Below are 21843 nucleotides of genomic sequence, written 5' to 3' on the forward strand. Positions count from 1 at the left end.
TGGCATGGAGGGAGGGGGCAGAGATGTACTGTCCTTTCTGAGAGGGAGCACAGGGCATCATGGGGGCCACCTGTTCCTTTTCCCGCACAAGGCCAGGCTGGCTGGCAGAGGCTGTGGTACTGCTGCAGTGCAGGTGCCTGACTGCATCTCTGGCAAGCAGAAGAGAAGTCAACAGGAGGGGAGGGAGACCACACTTCTGGGACCCCAGATTAAAGCTCTCTCCAGGAGCAGGAGCCTTGGGTCTCTGTGCCCCAGACCTGCTGGACCTGCTCCGTTGCCTGCCTTCAGTCCAGGACCCAGATGCAGATTACTGCACAGGAACAGAGAAAGCCAGCTCCCAGAAGGCCTCTGAGACTGAGCGCCAGGAGGCAGGGAGAGCCTGATTTCCCTACTTAGTGGTGAATCCTCCAGTAGGAGGACAAAAGGGGGTCCCAGGGCTTGAGCAAATGAGAGTGAGGCTGGGTGCAGCTCTCCTTGAGTCTGGTGCTGCCCCCATTGGTCCCAGGGGCTATATGAGACCCAGCTGTCCAGCCTGTATCTGTCAGGTAGGTGAAGGAAGCAGAAGGAGGCCTGGAGTCTTGCGCATGGTATTGGCCTTGCCCCACCAGGGAGGTGGTCAGTGGCGAGACCCTTGTCCCGTGGGCTTGTGTGTTAATTCTCACGCACAGAGAAGCCAGCATTCCTGTGTGGCTCTGCTGTGGAGTGCATGTGGCCTGGTGGTGGCTGGAAAGCCAGGAGGCTGTTTCCATGCCTTGGCATCCCAGCGCTCGCTCTGAAGGCTCACCATCCCCGGGCCAGGAACTGGATGTCCTGCTGTGCTACAAGACATCTCTGGCTGAAGGCTTGCTTGGACCCAACATGGATGTCCCTGCCATCTACTGGTCAGCCTACCCACTGGAGGGGCTAGGGAATGCTAGCCCAAGAGAGTGGGAGAAGGGTCCTGTGGGTCCCCCACAGTCTGTGTGCAGGCTCAGAGCTAGGTGTGAGCAGTGGGCAGGAGGTGCGCTGACGGGTGTGTGTGTGTGTGTGTGTGTGTGTGTGTGTGTGTGCCAGCTGGGCAGTGGACATGTGCTACTGTCCCAGAAGTGGTAGCTACTGCTGACTCCTAAGGCTCAGCATGGTTCCTGTAGGGACAGAGCCCAAGACTGTTGTCCCTTTTATTGTCTTCTGAGTGGAGGGCCCCTCTCTTGTTTTTTACTGCCTCCTACTTCCTTGTCACCCAGCTTGGCTGCTTTGGGTTAGGAGATCAATCTCAGTGGGCTCTGACTGGAGAGAGAATGTGATAAGATAAGGAAGGCCATCTTTTCCTCCAGGGACCCATCAAGGTTTCATGTTCCCTGGCCTCCAACAAGCTGACACTAGAACAGGCAGCCTCCCAACTCACCCATTCACCTGCTCACCCACTCACCCTGGCAGCCTGGCCCCCACAGAGGACAGAGGGAAGGAGCCATGCCCAGGGTTGGGACATGGGTTTGTTATCTCAAGCACTAAGGTCCTGTGAGGGAAAGTGTAACCAAGTCCTGGGTGATAGAGAGAGAAAGGTGAGAGGAGATGGCAACAGGCAGGAGGAGGCCCTAAGGCCTCCTGGCCCATTTGCAGGCTGCACACAGGGCTCTGGGCCAGGAGTCCAGTTCCTCCCCCAAGGCCCCTGCCTTCTCACCCTGTGCTACCATGTTTGCTTTTCCCTGCTACCCTCACTCCCCTTGAACATGACTCCAAAGAGGCAGCCTGGAAGGTCACACTGACTCCTTACGAGATGACCTCCAGGGTGGGTACAAGAAAAGTTGGGAGAAATTCATTTCATGGCCAGTGGTTGCCTGGAGAAGACGATCCCAGCATCTGCCTGTGATAAATGTTAACTGAGCATTAGTCGTATTAAAGAGGGCCCTATAAACTTTTCATTTCTAATTAAATCCGTCCAGTGATGCTGCCCAAGCGAGTACTCTGGGTCTTTGTTTATGTGGAAAATTAAAATGCAAATACAGTGGGATTTATTTCTAGGAATGAAATGGTGGGCTGGCCCTTTGGACTACTGGTCTCTGGGCCAGGTAACCACTTCCCCCAAGGTGCTGTCCTTGTTGTGACAAATCCTGGTGGGAAGGGAGAGGCCAAAGCTCAAGGTCACATGGAGTTAGGAGTGGGGAGGAGTGTGGAAAGACTTCAAGAGAAGGAGAAAAAGGGAAGAGATGGTTCAGGAATAGGGGTGGGACCTTGTTTTGAGTTCCTGGACTCCCTCACCACCAATCCACCTCCCCCAAATCTGGCCTGGGACTTCTAGATTTGCAAGCCCCCTCTGCAGCTCTGAGATGAAATACATGGGAGAGAACCTCTGGAGGGAGAAGCCCAGTTCCAGAAGGCCAGTGTGGGTCTGCTCCTACAGGATCTGAGCAGCATCTGCAGGGAGTGGCTCAGGGCCTGGGTCTTTGGCAGTTGGAGGAGGTGGCTGCTGTCTGCGCCTTGGCTTCCCTGGGCTCTTCCATCTGGTGCCCAGTGGCACTGCCTTGGGGAGGTTGAGCACAGAGGCACAGGCCAAGGAAAATGTGGTGCATGCCTGCACACACAGCACACTTCCAGCCTTCTGGTCCCTGAGAATATACGTGTCCCTGGACAGAAGGTCCAGGTCAGTGCCACAGTCCCCTGGATAGGAGTGGTGGCCCTACTAAATGGAAGTCTCAAAGCTCCTGTTTAGCGAGACATAAATTAAGCTGAGGGGAGAGAAAAGTTGAGTGAGAAAAATCATCTGAATCTATCAGTGAGAAGCCCTATGCTGCCCTTTGGATAAGGAGGTTGTACACAGACTTAAAAAGTAGAGAGAGAAAGGAAATGGAGCCAGGAGAGGCGACAAAGGCAGAGTACTAAATCACAAATGGAATCCATGTGTGCAGGGACACACCAGGGGAGACACCAAATTTTGCACAGTCCAACAGGACCGACACCAGGTGACATGGCTGCACCTGTAGTGCCGGTGCTGGAATCGAGCTGTCAACTCCACTGGGCGGGGGTCAGATAAGGTTCTGTCCTGTACCCCAGGGTCCAGCTGTGTGAGGTTTTTAGAGGTCTAAAACACACAACTCATGAGCCAGGCCCACGTTCTATTGGATCTCCAAGGTGGCAACCCATCTGCTTGGCTGAATTTTTCCAATCACCGCTGCCCATGCCCCCGCTCAGTCTGTTGTGATCTGGATGGTTCTTTTTCTCTTGAGTGTTTGTATATGTCTCTTGGAAATGCACGGGCATTTGCTGGCAAATGGTACTGGCTGTGGTAACTCCCAAACATCTGGCTGAAAACCAAAAACTTGAGTCAGTCAACGTTGAAGATTGTCGAGATGATGCTGAAAGCCAGGCACTTTAGAAACATCCTCCTAAATGATTGAATTTCTCAGTTTTTAATCCAGGTACAGAAGCAGCCATTGGAGAACTAACTGTTTGGAGAAAAAACATATTCTAGAAAGCAAAAGGTTGTGGTTAGAAAACGTCTCGGGAGCACACAGGCCTGATTCCTGATTGGAAAGGAGGCAGAGTCAGGCCCTACAGTCGGGTGGAGGGCTGGCACAGAGAGCTGCTAGTGGGAGCTGGTGGTGCTTTCCTCTTCCCAAATTAGTCCAGATAAGTCTAAGCTGTTCTTGGGTTGGGTTCCCATGAGGAAGTCTTTGCCAGTCTTAAAAAAAAAAAAAAAAGAAAGAAAAAAATATTTGAAAGGTAGGGTTATAGAGCAGTGTGTGTATGGGGGGAAATTTTCATCTTTTGGTTTGCTCCCCAAATGGTTGCAATACCCGGGGCTGGTCTCCCATGTGGAAGCAAGACCCATGTTTGGGCCATCTTACTCTGCTTTCCCAGGTGCGTTAGTAGGGAGCTGCTTTGAAAGTGGAGCAGCCAGGCCTTAAATTGGCACCTGTATGGGATACTGACATTATAGGCACAGCCTAACATGTTATGCCACGACCCTCTTTGCCAAGTTAAGGTAAACTATCAGACTCCTAATAGATAGACCTTTGGATTGTGTATTCATTCATTCAATATGCCTTTGCTAAGCACCCACAGTCAGCGAGGCAGTTCACATATGCTACGAGACAGCTTCCCTGGTCACCAAGTACACAGTAGGGATCCATCTCACGACCTCTCTAGACCTCAGTTCTCTTACTAATCCCAGGAGGCTTCAAAAGGTTCATACAAAATGTGAGTAGTTTTTAAATTCCATTTTCCATGAAGTGTTTGATGTTCCCTCATATAATCCAGTAACAATCGTGCCTCTCTGTCGTGTGTTCTCATGGGGGAGAGGTGTGAATGAGCTAAGCCACATCAACCAGCTTAGAATTACACCAGGGATGTCATAAGTGACCAATAAATGGTAGTTATTCTTATCGCAGAGGTAATTATCAGGTGTGTATTTCTTGTGAGGTGTTTATGCCAATGTGTGTGCATTCTGGTTTGTGTGCGTAAACCTGGGATCTTTTAAATAAAAAAGGTGGAAAAGCTTAAAGGTTCTTCCACAAACAGGATTGTGAGAGTCCTCTGTGAGCCCAACTGCCTTTAGGAAGGAGGCCTGCTCTTTCTATTTCCAGAATAAGACAATGCCTTGGACATAGTTACCTAACCCGGAACAGTCAGTCCGACAGGTGGCTTCTTATCCCCCGAGCAATGGCCTCTATGTGTGCATGCATGCATGTGTGTGTGTCTGCGTGTATGGGTGTTTCGCTCAACTGCACCCTCAGTCTCTTGGGTGAGCCTGTGCTGCTTGAAGAGTTGAAGATTGGCATTTTCTGGGCTTCATGGCATTTTCGTGGATTGTGGTACTTTGCATTTTTTTTTTAAGACACAATGAAAGGGTAGTGGAGAAAGTCCTTACTTGATGGATTTGAAGCATTCCTCTGATTTGTAAATGTCAGAGAGGGAAGAGGAAGGAGAGGTGACCAGAAGGAGGAGGGGAACCGAGGAGAGAAAACAGAGAAAAGACAAAAGATGCAGGAATAGGATGGGGAGAGATGAGCAAATACTGCACAAATTCAGATCAGCTCTCCCTGCTGTTGTCGTGTGTCTCTGGATGTTCTGGAGCAGCCTGGGAGTTTGAGCATCAGAGTAACTGTTTCCTTGAGAGGTAAAAAGTTTTAGGGGGGAAAATTCAGAGAAACAAATGGACTTTGGGCTTAGTCTATTGGGAGCAGTGACTGAAAGTGCCAGGACAACTGCGGATTCTGTACTTCCTCTGTGCCTTGCAAAAACAAAGATGTAAGGCAAAATTTCTGGAACTTGTCCTGCTGTTTCCCACCTAGATGACGAAGCCGACACACAGCACTGGTCTTGTTACAGTTAACTGAGTCAGGTCATCAAGTTCAGCACTTGGACTTCTGTGAGCTCCACACTGGACTCCTTCATGGTCACTCCTGACCTCTCCCCTAGTTCTCATCTTTAATACCTTCGTGCCAGTATCCCCCATGTATGCCCTCAGATTTTGAAGATTAGAAAGTAAATTTTCTAAAAGAGCTGACTTTGAATCCCAAGAGCTCAAGGATCCTTTTTTCCCCCCTTCTGCCCATCACCCACTCAAGCTTGTCTGCTGCCCCCACAAGGAAATGTGTGGAGGTGGGGGCTCTGAGTCCCAGCTGCTGCCACTGTCCAGGTGGAAAAGAGGTCAGAGGCAGAGCTGCACCTGCCTCTGTGCTGTCTGACTATGGTCTTTGCATTTCTTGGCTTAAACACACTCACACACATTTACATACACACATACACATTGCTTTATCTTTGGAATTTAAGTGCACATGTGTATGTTTTTGTATACATGCATATGCCAATCATATGGCTGCTTTCCCTAATAAGCTCTTACATTCATCATCATCATCATAGCTGGCAGGTATTTACTGCAGCAGGGACTGTCTTTAAGTATGTTGCATATAGTCATTGACTTAAATCTCTAAACGACCCCTTCGGGTTTTTTAGGATTGTTTGTAAGTGAGGTTACTGCAGTACAGAGAAGTTAAGTATGTGCTCAAGGGCACAGGCCAAGTCCAGAATTAAGATTTGAACCTGTGCTCTAAAACCCGTGTATGTCTGCAAGGCCACATTTTCATATCGCATTTGGAGCAGAGGAGGCAGACACTTGAGTCATCGCATTGGGGACTCTGTGCATCAGACGGTCTTATCTGCAGCCATGCACTCATTCCTGTATTGATGAGCCAAGAACATGGGCCCTGGGCCCTAGTGAAAGGCCACTCCCGGCACCTGTGCCCGGGCTGTCCCTGGGTTTATGTCCCTCCCTTGGTACAAGCCGCTACTAAGCCACATCCCCTGGGGCTACTGAGAGGGAAGAAGGCCCTGCTGGTCAGAGCTGCAGCGAGTGGGGCAGAGCTAGGGTTTGGGCTATTGTCCCTGCTGGGTCTGGGGAGTTGATTCCCATCCATCCTTCTTTAATCCCAGGGGATCTGGACTCTTGACAGGCAAAGGAATTGACCCAGGGTCTTCACTTTCTAAATTAGACAGGTAGAAGGAGGTGGGCACCTGGATTAGTGGTGGGGGGATTCAAAACTGTTGAGCAGAGGAGGGGCAGTTTGCTTCTGAGACAAGTAGAATTGTGTATTCGAGCAGCAGAAATGGGTTTGCCTTGACCTATAGAGGTTTGCTTCTAGAAAGGAGCAGTGCCTATGGCCAGACCAGAATAAGCTTAAAAAGAGCTAAAGGATGGACCTTCTCACTCATGTCCACACTGAGAAGGCGATTAAAAGCAATTACTGAATCATACACCACCACCCAGATCCAACACCATTACTCAACCCACATCACCAAGGAGACTACCATTAACCTAATCTTGGAGACACCTATTATGGGGGAAAAAAGATGCTGATATGATCAATGAACATAATAATTCAAAGCAAAAACACAGACCCTGCCACAGAACAATACTCAAATTCCTCCAGCTCAGTGTTACACAAGGTGCAGTCACCTCTGTACAATGCCGCGACATGACACACCAGGTAACTGACCTTAAGCCAGCTGTAGGAATGTGTTGACACAATGCATCCCACAGCAACACACACACACACAGAGTTCACACTCTCCATCCACAGGCACACCTAACCACAAAGGCCAGCATCACATGGCCACCCAGGCGATAGTAAACAGTGCTCAGACTTGCAGAATCAGACCAACAGAGCAGCACACCACCTCACAACACACCCAGCCCAGCGCGCTCACAGCCACAGCCTCCACAGGCACAGGGCAGCTTGCCAGACAGCAGCAGTCCCATCACCTTTCTCCAGCAGGTGGATGTCTGGACCTTACTCCAGCAAGACCTCAGGCTCTCATTGCTTCTAAGAGAGTAAATTGTCCCCTGAGCCTGCTTTCTGAGACAGAAATCAGCTTTTTCCCAGCTGAGGTTTAGTAAGACTTGGCTGTTCTGGAAAATGACAGAGCTCTAGGGAATGAGGGCAGGGTGGGGACAGGGGGTCTGCTGGCTGAGCTGGGTGCAGGAATTCCCCTTCCTTTACTGAGCTTGCCTTCTGTGGCCATTCCAGAACCGAGGCCCTCTTGCTGGGTGTTCACTGAGTATCGATTCAGTCTGCAAGCAATTTTAATATTTCTTCAGGGACTTTCCAGCAACAGCACAAGTCATTAATTCACCCTCCCAAATTGCTTATTCAATAGCAGGAACATGGCTCCTGAATAAAGTCCCAGAATTTATGTGACTCACATGAGTCAGGAGGTCAAACAACTGTTATGGAGTGAAGTTAAAAATCCAAATAAAATATTGACACTTTTTTGGGGAGGGGAAAGGGGAAGCAAATGTATTTAAAATAGGTTTTTGTTGCAATGCCCCCAGGATAAAGAATGGAAGGAGACTGAAGACAAGTTGGAGTTTATAAAATCAATGGAATTTACTGCACCTCTACTTGGTATTTAATAATTCTCTCATTTCCACAGCCCCTGCCCCCACCCTGTCCTGGCCACAGAGAGGGATGCACAGTTGTACAAAGGCACGCTTACGCACACCCATGCTGGTGCACAGAGCAGCATGGGAACACAGCTGTGGTATGAGAACTTTGAGTGGCCCAGGAAGACAGCAGAGATGGGTACAGACTCCCTGTGGCTATTATGTGACAGAATTAGGTATAACTTGGTAAATAATCAGGAAGTAGATTTTGATAAATATGCACACTATTATAAATACTGGTTTGATACATCAAAGCAAAGATAGACTAATCTCAGAAGTGTTTTCTAAAAATGTGAAAGCTGAGAAACACATCTATGTGCAATATCATTATGCAGTTGTAACGTACATGATGTGGAATGTGTGTGTGTGTGTTTGTGTGTGTGTGTGGATAGGTAGATAAATAGATGGAGAGCTAGGTAGGTAGATAGGGAAGATTTGGAAAGTCTACCCCCAAACCATACCAACGTGGATCAAATATGCAGCTATCTAAAAGTGTGATTTGTTTGTGGTATGGATAGGACGCTTACCAAATGCAGCTGTGGCACATGACCCCCGAAGGAAGTATGTTTCAGATCAGAGCTGCATGCAGTTTTGTTCATCGTTTATGTGTTTCCTCAGTTGTCTGGATCATGGTTTTGCAAAGACTAGAGCAGAAAACTTATCCATGCACATATAGTTTAGCAGAAAGAAATATTAATATAGAAATTTCCAGAAGAGGTCAGCCTATAGTCATTGGAGTTGCAGGTCTGAATCCAAAGTCTGGCTTCAGTGCTGTTAAGCATCTGACCTTGGGCAAGTTGCTTACCCTCCTCATTGTCTCATATGTAAAACAGTGTTCCTGTTTGGCAGAGCTGTATTTAGAACTTGGATGAGAAAATGCATCTGTTATAATGCCTATCTTATAATGAAATAAATGACATTGTTTTTATCATCATAGTTATTATTGCTACCATTTACTATTTTATGTCTATATAAAATATATCATTTATATTCATTAAACTTATGTTTATAAAGATAAGAATGTGTTAGATTTTACTATTGCTATATGCAACTTGTCTCTTCAGGCATAGACTCTCATAGCTCCTGTCAACAGTCCTGGATGTGGCTGCCTTGTTGTACCCAGTGGTCAGTAGCATGGGTTATGGAGTGAAACAACTGGGTTTCTTTTTTTTTTTTTTTTTTAGATTTATTTTTATTACGAAGTCAGATGTACAGAGAGGAGGAGAGGCAGAGAGGAAGATCTTCCATCCAATGATTCACTCTCCAAGTGAGCGCAATGGCCAGAGCTGAGCCGGTCTGAAGCCGGGAACCAGGAACCTCTTCCAGGTCTTCCACGCGGGTACAGGGTCCCAAGCCCCTGGGCTGTCCTTGACTGCTTTCCCAGGCCACAAGCAGGGAGCTGGATGGGAAGTGGAGCTTCCGGGATTAGAACCGGTGCCTATATGGGATCCTGGCACATTCAAGGCGAGGACTTTAGCCACTAGGCCACAACGCAGGACCCTTTTTTTTTTTTTTAGTGGAAAGTCAGATATACATAGAGGAGGAGAGACAGTGAGAAAGATCTTCCGTCCAATGATTCACTCCCCAAGTGAGCGCAACGACCGATGCTATGCCAATCTGAAGCCAGGATCCAGGAACTTCTTCCAGGTCTCCCACACGGGTGCAGAGTCCCAAGGCTTTGGGCTGTCCTCAACTGCTTTCCCAGGCCACAAGCAGGGAGCTGAATGGGAAGTGGGGCTGCCCATATGGGATCCCGGCACGTTCAAGGCGAGAACTTTAGCCACTAGGCCACGCCGCCGGGCCCACAACTGGGTTTCAAATTCTAGTTCTGTTACTTAGCAGCTGTGTGATCGTGGGCAAGTTTCCTAATCTCTCTGAGCCTCTACTACTCCCATGGTAGATAAAGGATAATAATCTCCCCCAGCTTGACTGGACAATAAGATGCTGGACTCTATGTTTGGTATATGCTTGCAATGGGGGAATCTCAACTGAATTTGAACCGTGGTTATGCAACAAGGTGGAGGAATCCACCATGGTGGGAGGGTTTGGGGAGGAGTGGGGAGAATTCAAGTACCTATGAAACTGTGTCACATAATACAATGTAATTAATGAATTAAAAATAATAAATAAATAAAAAAATAATCTCCCCCAGCTGTTCTGAGAATTAACCCAGAGGAAGTTCTCAGCAGGGGGCCTGGTATACGGGGAACACATGATAGTCCACTCCGTCTGCTAAGGCTCTGCTACTGTTAAAATTGACAAAGATAATAGTCCTCTGGCATTCACCCGATCGCTGTGCTGTGATTCTGTTTATGCCAGGCCTGTTGCTAGGAGCTGGAAAGACGGTGATGTGAGTGACAGACTCGGTATCCGTCCTTGCAGAACCCAGAGTCCAGGGGAGACTGAGTTGAGTCAGGAAAACAAGGCCTTGAGCCCTTGGCTGGACCCTGAGGGCAGGAGGGCACCAGAGCAGGCTGGACTGGAGACCCAGGGCAACACCAAATCAGGGCAGATTTTGAAGGGCAGACCCAGGAGTCTTGAATTTCTCCTGTGATCTACAGGAAGCAGCTACATTTCCTTTTGCAAAGCAAGGACTTCAGCCCAGGAGTAAAGCCTGACTGAATGATCTGCGTGCTGCTCGAGTCCAAAGACAAGTTACTTATAGATTTAGTTGCTTATTGATTAATGGCAGACAGAGGGGTCAGTGTTGTAGCACAGCAAGTTAAGCCACCACCTACAATGCCCACATCACATATGGGTGCTGTTTCATGTTCTGGTGTTCCACTTCTGATCCAGCTCTCTGCTAATGCACCTGGGAAAGCAGGAGATGATGGCCCAAGTCCTTGGGACCCTGCCACCCATATGGAAGGTTTGGAAAAAGCTCCTGGCTTTGGCCCAGCACTGGTTATTGTGGCCATTTAGGGAATGAACCAGTAGATCAGAGACCTCTCCAATTGTCTTCCCCTTGCTCCATAACTCTCTGCTTTCAAAAAATAAACTTACAGTTTATTATTTATATACATATATATACATATATATATATATATATATATATATATATATATATATGAGAGAGAGATGGGGCAGGGAGAGAAAGAGAGAGAGAGAGCGCGCAAATCTTCCATGTACTGGGTTGCTTCCCCAATTGCCCACAGTAGCTGAAATTGCCAACTCAAAGCCAGGAGCCCAGAATTCCATCTGGTCTACCACATGACCAAGCACTTAAGCCTTCCTCTATTGTCTTCTAGCATATGTGTGAGCAGGAAGCTGGATTGGAAGCAGAGCTGGGACTTGAACCTGGGCATTTGGATATGGGATGCAAGTGCCCCAAGCAACTGTTAACCCCTGTGCCCAGTGCCCACTGCTCCACATGGCATTGTTTCAGGAAGAGACAGAATGCTGGCTACTCTCTGGGTCCTGGCGAGGTGGGCAACGCCGGAGGAAGAGAGGTCAGGTAGTCACTCATGGACCTCTGTCTGCTGCTGCTGAGGCATAAGGTGCTGTCCTCCAGGGTTCTGGCTGTCGGTGGAGGGACAGGGAGGATAGCTGAGCACCAAGCGTGGGGCCTTGCTCACAGCAATGAATCTGTGGCTGTAGCACATGATCCACCATCACACCTAGCAGCCCCTGAGCCTTTGGAGCAGGCCCGTGGTGGGGTGGGCAGCCCCAACCAGAGGCCCTGACAGCTGAGGGCAGGGCCAGTGGCGAGAGGAGCTAGAGTCTGGTCACGCTCTGGCCTTGGCATGCACCACAGACGGGTTTCCAAATGGTTAGTTAAACACATTACCCCTTAATTTTTAAACCTAAGCATATCTTGAAGTTAAATCAATCCATATGTTTACTATTTATTATATAAACCATCATTACTGCACCCTTGGGCCAGCCCCATGGCCTGTGTAGCCTGGTAAACTGTCTCTGGCCTGGGTACCCAGGATTATCATCCTCAATGCCAGTTTTAGAAGGCTAAGTTGACGCAACAACATGTATGGTGTCTAAGAAATACACTGGGAGTTTGCCATTCTGGAGTATACCCAAGACCATTTTGAAATGATTTTAATTTTTCTAGCTTGGTTTCTCCAGCGGAATTTTGGTGACAATGTTGATTAGAGTCAGGACTGATAGATGGAGAGAATGAGATTGACAAGGCAAGAGTTGGGAGCTGGCTTAGTCGCTAAGCCTCCAGCTAGATGCTCATAAAGGTCCCCAGGATCACTGACAGGGTACCTTCCACCCTATCTGGCTCAGACTCAGTTATTCCAGTATTCAAGCTCAAAAATTCTAATCTAAGGGCTCTGAAGTGGGTATCAGGGTTCTGCCCTAGCCAGTAGCCCCTGGGACTCCCTTTCGGTTGGAGGAAACCCTGCAGCAAGTTTCCTGGTTGGGCTCTAGTTTTTTTGGAGTTCAGAGATGACTTCTGAGAGGTAACACCAGAGATACAGACTCTTTACACACCAGGAAAGAACTGGGGTCACCTGGAATCTGTGTGTTCCAGCTGGACTGAAAGAGATCACCCCCAGGTCTGGAGGATGGCCTGATCCTCCCCAGTGGCCACTCTCATGCACAGAGGCCTACTTGACATGTGGTCCCTTGACCAGTCTGAAAACCCAGGGCATGTGAGTGAGCCTGGGCAAGCACGGAGAAGCTCTGCCTGAACCACAAAGCCACAGCCTACTGAACAGCGTGTGCCTTAAACCGCAGACAAGTGCATGCTGTTGTTACCTTTGGGCACCTGTGGGGAGGAGGGGGCCAGTTGCAGTGTTCCAGTTCCTGGCAGGCCGGAAGAGGAGAATCCAGTTCTTAGAGCTCTCAGAGCAAGGACCGTCTGCAGGAGGGCTGACAATTTCCAGGCTGATCTGTGATGTTGCACCTAAAGTTCTGCTGTGAAGAGTCTCCAGCTGTTTGCGCTGCTGACTTGCCTCAAGGCTATGTCTGAGTCAGGCAGCGCTAAAAGATTTGAGCTGGACCAATTACCTGTAGGAGTTGGACAAAATATTTTTTGCTGAAGCAAATGTAATTTTGCTCACTAGAATGAACCAGTGTACAATAAATAGGGAGGCGGGCTGAAATCACTGACAGAGGCTTTACCCACTACGTGGCCTAGGCAGCGGGACCTGCTCGTTTACCAAATTGGGACACGCTTTTCCTGTCCTGGGGATTCAGTATTTTTTTTTTCAAAGGCTTAAACTAGACAGTCTTCTCCAGGACAACTTAACCCGTTATGTCCCATTGTCCTGTTTAAAGGACACCCATGAAAGCTTAAATTGAGCAATAAAAATACCACTTACAATAGTAACTTTGAAATAAAGATTATGTTGTTGAAATATATAAAACTGAAAGTGGAGGACTTAATGGATTAAGCTGATTCAGTCCTGTGCGTAACACAGATGTGGGTATTTGACATCTTGCTCCTGAGATCCTTTGAGAAAACCAGTTATGTGACCAGGATTGCAACCTGCCTGCTACTCTTTTAAGAAATAATTCCAGAATTAAGAAGGAGGTCAAGGGGCTGGTGCTGTGGTGTAGTGAGCTAAGCTCCACCTGCAGGGTCAGCATCCTGTACGTTTTTGCCCTGGCTGCTCCATTTCCTATCCAGCTCCCTATTAATGCATCTGAGAAAGCAGTGCGGGATGACCCAGGTATTTGGGTCCCTGAACCTGCATGGAGATCTGGAGGAAGGGAAGCTCCTGGCTCATGGCTTTAGACTGACTCAGCTCTGGCATTTGAGGACATTTGGGAAGTGAACCGGCAGATGGAAGACCTCTCTCTCTCTCTCTCTCTCAATCTCTCCTTTTCTCTGTAATTTTGCCTTTCAAAATAAATAAATAAATGTCAAAAAGTAAAATGAAAGATGGTCTGATGTAGGGAGTGGGACAGGATTTCCTGGGAACATGCTATGAGATCCCATGTATCCGTGTTGCCAGCAGCTGCTTCCAGCAGGTGTAATCACTCCCACTTGCCAGTGAGGAACAGGGATTGGATGTGGAATCTAGTTTAGACATCTGAGTGTCTCTGTTCCCTAGAACCAGTATGCTAAGTGGTTAAGGATATGGAAGCCAGGGTAAGTCTTCCTGAACTCAAATCCCAAATTTACCCTTACTAAATGGGCAATCCTGGGCAAGTTACAGCATGCCTTAAATGCAGAATGGGTTGCAGGGAAGGTTAAGAGAGCCCTTTGTCAAAAAGCACTTAAAACATTGCTTAGCATGGTGCAGGTACTCAGCAGACAGTGGTGCTGTGGCTGGAGCCTTGTCCTGGAAATGCTGCCACCTTGCTCCCTTCAAGGTGAACTGTCTGAGGTCACCTCTATGCTAATAGGATCCCGGTTTGTTTCCACCTGAGGGGGAGTTTTTGCACACCATTTATTATCATATAATATAATGCAATAGAGTATCATACATAACATAACATAATATGATGGGTAGGTTAACTTGGAAACCCTGAGGCAGACAGTGGATGGATGGATAGATGAATAGATACATTTGTACTAAGTATACATACATTATATCATTCTATTGATTTGTAAAAAGTTCCCGGTCTGCCTGGCTGTAATGAGATTTTTGAACTTTGCGTGGCGATCAATGAGAGGAATATTATTGGCCTGGAGAATTGATATACCTGCTCTCAGTGGCTTGTTCTGCTCCTAGGCTGCCCCGGCCCCCCAGGTGTACGATTCCAGCAGACACTTAACCTTTTTTACAGTGTCATCAGGCTAAAAGGAATCTAATAGTGACACAGGACTTGTGCTCAGCACTCTGCCACTATTGCTTTCCTGTCACAAATAATTTATAGCCTTCTATTTCCATCCCTGAGCCTGCACCCCAGCCCTGCTTCCCTCTTCCCCCCCAGCTCCCAGGAATCAATAAACTCGCATGGCCTCAGTGGGACTTCAGGGTGCAAGGAGACAGACAGACAGACGAAGAGAGGGGAGATGGAGAGAGAGGGGGAGACCATGATGGGGAAGCAGCATGAAGCAGGGACTGAAGGAAGCAGGAGGAAAAGGGAGAGGGACTGGGTGAGAGCTGAGGTCTTCTGATGCCTTCTGAGCAGGTGGAGCGTGCCTGCCTGTCTTTCCTCTGAGTTGAACAGAGTGTGGGAAGAAACTCTGCCAGCACCTTGCTCCTTGCTCAGGGCCCCTTAGACTAGTTCTGTCCAAGTGGAAGGAGCTTGAGGCTTTCTGAGAGTTCAACCAAAAAGGGAGTGACCTCACTACCTGCCTGGTCATCCTTTGGCTACAGCTCTGCCACAAAACCCTGGCAGCAATCTGGTTCTCTGTGGAGCCTTCCCAAGGCCCTCAGGCAGGGTTTGATCCAGCCCCCAGTCTGTCTTCCAGAGTCTTGCTGATGCCACCTCTTTCTGGGTCACATTGTAACCCCTGCTGCTGCTGTTCCCTGTCTTCTCAGGGTCTCCATAGCACTCCCATTGACTAGGCTGGGGGCTAGAGGGAGCTAGCCCAGGGTCCTAAAGTGAAAGCAGCCAGACCTAGGGGTCACCCATGGGAGTAGTACAACTGGTTGTTAGGATTACTGTAGCCAGCTTGTGTTGAGCCAGCCAACCAGCCAGTGAGCTCACCCATGGCATGTCCCATTTACTTCTCACTATAGTCCAATGTAGAATAGGGTGAGCTTATCTTACATTCGATGGAAGAACCTACCAGGAGTTTCCCAGGCAATAAGTAATGGGGCTGGGATTCTCACTTGGGTAGACTGAGCCTAGATCTCAAATCCATATTTCCTCTGCCTCACTTGTGAGTGTGGGAGTCTCCGAGTGCCTGGAAGTCCTTGTGCTTCTCTCCTAAGATGGTCGGGGAGCCAGCATCCTGTGAAGAAGGACACAGGAGAAGAGGGAGTGGGGAGCCTTGCAGAGCAGCCTGTCCATGGGGATGGGAGCTGATACCTCACAGATGCCAGAGTTGCACCCACTAGAGTCCCACCCTGCGAGGTTCTGAGTCTGGCAACTTGACTTCCAGGCTAAATCTGCTTGGGCCCTGGAGGATAGAGAAGTGCCTGGCTAGTTTGTGTGGCTGAGAGTAAAAAGGTCCCGGAGGAGGAGGAGGAACACAGAGGAAGGAGTGCCAGGCTGTCACCCTGAACAACTGCTTTATGTCATCCTTAGGCCTCCAGAGTTATTCCCTTGAATTATCAGGGTGCATGGGGTGCAAGAGGGCACTGGATGACATCAGGTTTCCACATTCTCAATTTGTAAATTCTCCCCTGGTTGGGTCTGGGGACTGGCAAGTGCTCACTGCCCAGGTTGTGGACAGCCATCAGGAGCATGAGGAGCTGGCAGCAGGTGTCCTGCCCAGCTGCTCTCCCCTGCACCACCACGTGCTGCCAGGACATAGTGATTTCCCATCACCTCCTGCAACCAGTGCCCCAGGGGTCAGAGGCTTCAGTAACTAGACAGGAGCTTCTTGGCTCAATTACTGGATCTGAATGGTTATCTGTCTCCCCCAGCCCCAGTCTTGGGGCTGCCTGAGTCCCCGGCCCAGCAGCCCCCAAGCCAGAGCCACTCCAGGCCCAGTGAAGCTTTTGCTGCAGTGAATTAGCAGCAGCTGTTCTGAATCTCTCAGTAGCCTTCCAGACTTTTCTTGTAGATGAGTCTATACTGTCCTCAGCTATTGTCCTGTCTGTGACATGTAACTGTGCCCCAAATCCATCTCCCAGCTTGGGGAGATAACCTTATTTTCCACTTTACAGATAAGTGAAGACTGCTTCTGGAGGTTTTGGTCACCTGGAATCAGGCCATCTTGGCTGATCCCTCTGCCCTCTGCCCTATGCCCTCTGCCCTCTGCCCCTTTGCCCGGCACTCATTACTAGGAAAACAGGAGCCTCTCTCACTTCTCTCTTTCTTCATCTTCAGCCTACCAACTTCCCAGATCTTTTCTACCCTGCAAGTTGTCTGCTCTGCTGCCAGTCCATCCCCTGCCTTCCACAAGGTCTCTCCTTTGCTCTCCTACAGACTGGTGAAAGCAGCTTTTACTGCCGCTCTCCCTTCCCTGCTCTCCAGCTAACCTCATTCTGTCTGGTTCCTGCTCCAGTTGCTTTGCTGAGACTGTTCTCCCCAAGGTCACTAATGACCACCCAATTCTTCTAATCTCTTGTATCCCCACTTCCCTTCGGTCTTTGTGTTGCTGTGGGCACCACAGTTGCTGTGTTCTCTGCTGACTCAGGTGTAAAAGCCTGATGGAGGTTCTGCCTGCATCCACATCTTCCAACACTCTTTCCCTTGACTTTCTCACATCCTCCTAAATCTTTCTCAGGTTAGCTTATGTCTGGGCATGTTCCCTTGGAGACTGTCCTGGCACTTCCACAGCTTTACATCCAGGACCCACAGTACCAGCATCCCACAAACCAGTCACTCCCTGCACCCCTGCTCTTTGTTCTTTCCAAAGAGTCATTTATTTGAAAGGCATAGTTACACAAACACACACAGGCAGAATCTTGTACCTGCTGGTTCACTTCACAAATGGCCACAATGACTAGAGCAAAGGCCAGGAGCCAGGAACACCATCTGAGTCTCCCAAATGGGTGCAGGAACCCAAGCATTTGAGTCATCTTCCATTGCTTTCCCTAGCCATTAGCAGGGAGCTGGATCAGAAGGGGAACAGCCAGGACTCAAACTGGCATTCACCTGGAATGCTGGCACTGCAGGCAGTGGCCCCTGCATTCGTGTTCTTGACAGTGGCCCGTACCACCAGACTTCCTGTCCCCCAGAACTGGGGTTTTTAGAACCATGGTTGACTCCAGTTCCTGGCCCTTTTTCCTCCATGATGTCTTACATATTCTCCCTTTTCTTTCCTGAGCTCCCATCCCCTGAGACCCACTTGTCCATGTGTCTGCTCAGTTAGGAACAGCCCATAGCTGAGACCTTGGGAGCCTGGTTCCTACACTCTGAGGGGAGGAAGACAAAGTAGCAGAAAGCATAGACTGTGAGGCCTGAATCCCAACTCTGCCCTCACTGGCTGTGTGCTCCTCAGTGAGCCACTTTGGTTTCCAATCTGCAAAATGAGGCTGATAGTATCTACTGAGTAGGTTATTGTGAGAATTAACAGAGTGTATGTAAGTCATATAAGCTGTATATAATATCAGTATTTAATAAATGCTCAATAAGTGGAAAATAGCCATGATCATGATCACATCGTGTTTTCAGCCTTATTTCCTCCTCATGCCATCTGCAGCCCACTGTTCCTGGCTGACTGGTCCAGGCATTAACCCCTGAGCGCCCTGTGCACTTGGCTGCCACGTCTTGTTTCCACTTCCTTCAGCACCTGGTTATAGAACTCCCTCCCCTTTGTTCATTTCCAAATTATATTATTATTACTATTATTTTAACTGAGAAAAAAAGACTAGAGATTCTGTGGTGATCCAACCTCTTTCTTATTTGGCTGAAGAAATTGTGGCCTAGAGAAGTTGCGAGAAAAGCCCAAGGCTGGCTGGACTTCATAGTCAAAACCAGGCAGTGCCATTCCTACCAGTTTCAGCCCTTGCTGCTCCAATGATCTCCACCAAGCTTCACCTCCTCTTCACCATTCCTCTACCAGTGAAGGGGCGTGGCTCCTCTTCTACATCTCCGGGTGCCACCTGCCTGCTCCCCGCAGATTGCTTAGCTTTCTGTGGGTGCGAGTCTTCCCTCCCACTGTGAGCTGGGGGCTGGCCAGTGCTTGTGAAAAGCTGGCCAGAGCCTAGTTGCTCAGGCTGGTGACTCTGCTGGCTGGCCGAAGTGACCGAGGCTCTTGTGCCTCTCCGTGGGGAGGGCACAATGCTTCTTAGGGTCCCTCATTTGACTAGAGAGGGGGTGGGAGTGGGGAGTTTGCCTGCATCCTGGCTCTGGGATGGGTCTTTTGTCTCTGACCCTGTCTCACTGAAAGGTAGGCCCCTCCCACCTTTGATTTGACACACTGCCACTTGCAGGTGCACGGGGAGGTGAGCCCTATGTTCCAACCAAGTTGCTAAAGAACCTAAGATCCAAGCCAGAATCTCAGGATAGTAGGCCCTTGGGCCCCCAGTTGAGGACAGGATGCTGACTTGTCTGACAGCAGTGAGTGAGCTTAGGAAGAGGCTGTTCAAAGTTGACATCGGCAAAGAGACTGTGTGCTGTGTTGGAATCCTGGGAACTGAAGGGTTCCTGGTGACCTCTGTCCCCCTTAGCTGAGGATGTGGGGAAGGCCCATTCTCTCCCCCAACTCTGGAGGCCTATGTTGCAGTCCCTTAGAAACACAAGCTCCAAAATGACCTCCAAACCCAGGAGGTCCTGGTACCAGATGGAGACAGATGTGTGGAGGAGAGAAAGTGGGACAGGAAGATATCTTTATAACAGAAGGATGCTGTGGCCCTTCAGTCCGCTGTCCCCATCCTCCTTCCAGGAACTAAGCTGCATGTTGGATGACTCACAGGGCAGGGCAGGAGGCAACAGTGCCCGTGCCCAGAGCTGCACTAGACTGGGGCTGTGTGGTGCCTGCGGCAGGAAGTGCAGGCAGATGTGCAGGCAGCAGAGGGGAGAGATGAAAGTGGAGGAGCTTGGGCAGGCTGGGCTGAGCTGGGGCAGGAGTGGCCTGTGTGGCTGACACCCATTTGATGCCGTTGCAGGATCATCCGGACCAAAGTTCAGCAGCCTTTCCACCCAACGCCAGATGGGGCTGGGACGGGAGTGACTGCCCCTGGCCACACCATCGGTAAGAGGGCTTGGGGGGGCAGGATGGGCCCCACATAGGGAAGCCAGTGAATGCTGGCAACTGCCCTCCTGTTTGGGATCTGAGACCTGGCCAGTTCCCTCCCAGCCTTGCTCTCCCTGAGTTCTGAGGCACTCAAGGATCCCTGAGCAAAACTCATTCTCTGGGATTGTTCTCTGCCTTCCACTGGGGCCACCTGCCAGGGTCAGTGTATCGTGTCTGCCTTGGCTCAGTCTCCCTGAATCAGTTGTTTCCTTTAATGCTTCTCATCCCATCTCTATCCTCTCCCCGTTCACCCCCTTATTTTGTGTTCATTTGATCCTTTCCGCCACCTGTCCCTCTTTCTTCCCTCTCTGCCATCTTCATCTTTTCTTTTCTTTTCTTTTTTTTTCATTTTTGAAACCATCCTTCTCTGTTCCCTCGCTCTGCCTTTTCCTTGCTCTACTTGGCTTTCCTTGAGGTGCCTTGGATGAGTTCCTCCATCTTTTGCCCTTTCTTCCCTGGCCTGTTCTCTCTCGGCCTGTCTCTCCTGTTCCTCCACTCTGTACCTTCTTGCTCTTCCTACCTTATTTCTTGACCCATGCTCAAGGTCTTTCATGACACAATTCATGCCTACCTGAATACCTGCCAATATTCCCTACTCCTACCTCCCAACACACACAGACAGACTGTCTTCTCTCTGGTCCTCTGGTCCTGATGCTGCTGCTGTAGCCATAGATGAGACCTGGGGTATGAGGGGCTAAGTTTTTCCTGATGTACCCTCTTGGCCACTGTCCCTACTTCTCTTGATTAACAAAGAATAGAAACAGTTGGCCTTAACCCATCTGAGGTTGGCAAGAACAGCCGTTTCCCAAGGCTGCATTAGCAGGGAAGGCTAGGTCAGGCCATACCTCTCTGTGCTTATCAGTCTGTGCTCTGAGGGGGGACTTGGGAATGTCTCAAGTGATCTCAAGACCAACAGCAACCAGGAGAGAAAACTGCACACTCCCCAGAGTGTGGGGACCAACCTGGGTCTCCCAGAGAATAGGGAAAGATCTCAGAGTCCAAGTCTGGGACAGGGTTGGTGAAGTCCCATCTTGAGGGACTGAGCTGAGGTTGGGCTGGGGTGGCTGGGGCGGATTGGCTGAGCTTTGCAAAGCAGCGTGCTAGGTGTTTTCTATCCTGATTCAGCCTTGGGACTTCCTGGCCTACAACTCCATCCATCTGCAGAAAAAGGAGTTCAAGGACCCCAATGAGAGCCATAGGCCTGCAGAATAGGCCAGGGGCTGAGTAGTCACCACCTATCCCAGGCTGGACTGAAGGTCAGGAGAGTGTGCCCCCAGCCCCAGAGAGAGAAGGGGCATGTGGGCTTCTCAGCCACCTGCTTTTCACAACCCCCAGTTCTGGGACTTTGGCCACCGATCACAAGCAGCACCCTAATGGCCTGTCCTCCTTGCTCTTGTCCAGTTCCCAGCACGGCCTCCCCTCCCGTTTCCAGCGCCTCCAATGACCCAGTGGGCTCCTACTCTATCAATGGAATCCTGGGGATTCCTCGCTCCAATGGCGAGAAGAGGAAACGTGATGAAGGTAGGGAGGTGGGAAGACGTTTGGCTTCCACTTCGCGGGCTTTGTCTTTGGACTTGGGGCTCCGGTTTCGGCCTGGCCTTGCAGCTGCTCTGCTGTGAGATCAATTTTAGCAGCAAAGACTGGGTCCCTCCACTGCCCTGCTGGTTTGCGGAGAGAGGGAGGGAGGCTGTTTGGCTCCCAGCTTCGCCATATGCTCAGCAGCCCTGCCTGCCTCACTTTCCACAGAGACCCACCTCAGCCACCCCTGAGGATGCCAGGGCAACAGGCATGAGTCATTTCCTTGGGAAGGCTTTGGAGACTGAGAGACAGTTGGTTGTTAACCTGGGGGAGAAAGGCTGATTCCAAACTATTGGGAGGTGGGACAACGATGTCACCTATAGCTAACTGCAGTGACCTTTTTCTGTGACATGTGGACACTGCCTTCTGCTGTGAAAACCTCTTGGGGAGGTTATCTGTGCCCTGTCACCTGGGAGAGGACACACCCCTTGACCCTCTAGCCCTTCCCCTCATTTTCCCGAGTACCTTGGGTTGTAGCTTGGCTTCTCTGCTAAGCTGCAGGGAAGGAAGAGGGAGGAAGGAGAAAAGGGAGAGGCTGGTGGGAATGAACTGGGGACATAGTGCTTTCAAACGTTGTCACACTGGGGGTCCCTTGGGGACCATCTGGTTCTCCTTGGATGAAACCAGAAGT

The 21843-nt window shown here is 49.7% G+C and overlaps 1 protein-coding gene across 8 annotated transcripts in view; it reads left to right on the forward strand.

Annotated features, from left to right (window-relative positions):
• The window catches only part of PAX2 (paired box 2), a 76645-nt gene that overhangs the window by 12238 nt on the left and 42564 nt on the right, over positions 1 to 21843 (forward strand). For all 8 annotated transcript variants that reach the window (XM_058671255.1, XM_004579955.3, XM_004579958.4 and 5 more), the window contains exons 4-5: positions 19507 to 19592; positions 21036 to 21155. In XM_058671255.1, the coding sequence (XP_058527238.1) occupies positions 19507 to 19592; positions 21036 to 21155 (206 nt within the window). The remainder of the gene's footprint in view (positions 1 to 19506; positions 19593 to 21035; positions 21156 to 21843) is intronic.

This window comes from Ochotona princeps, chromosome 13 (genome assembly GCF_030435755.1).
Source record: "Ochotona princeps isolate mOchPri1 chromosome 13, mOchPri1.hap1, whole genome shotgun sequence".
NCBI lineage: Eukaryota > Metazoa > Chordata > Mammalia > Lagomorpha > Ochotonidae > Ochotona > Ochotona princeps.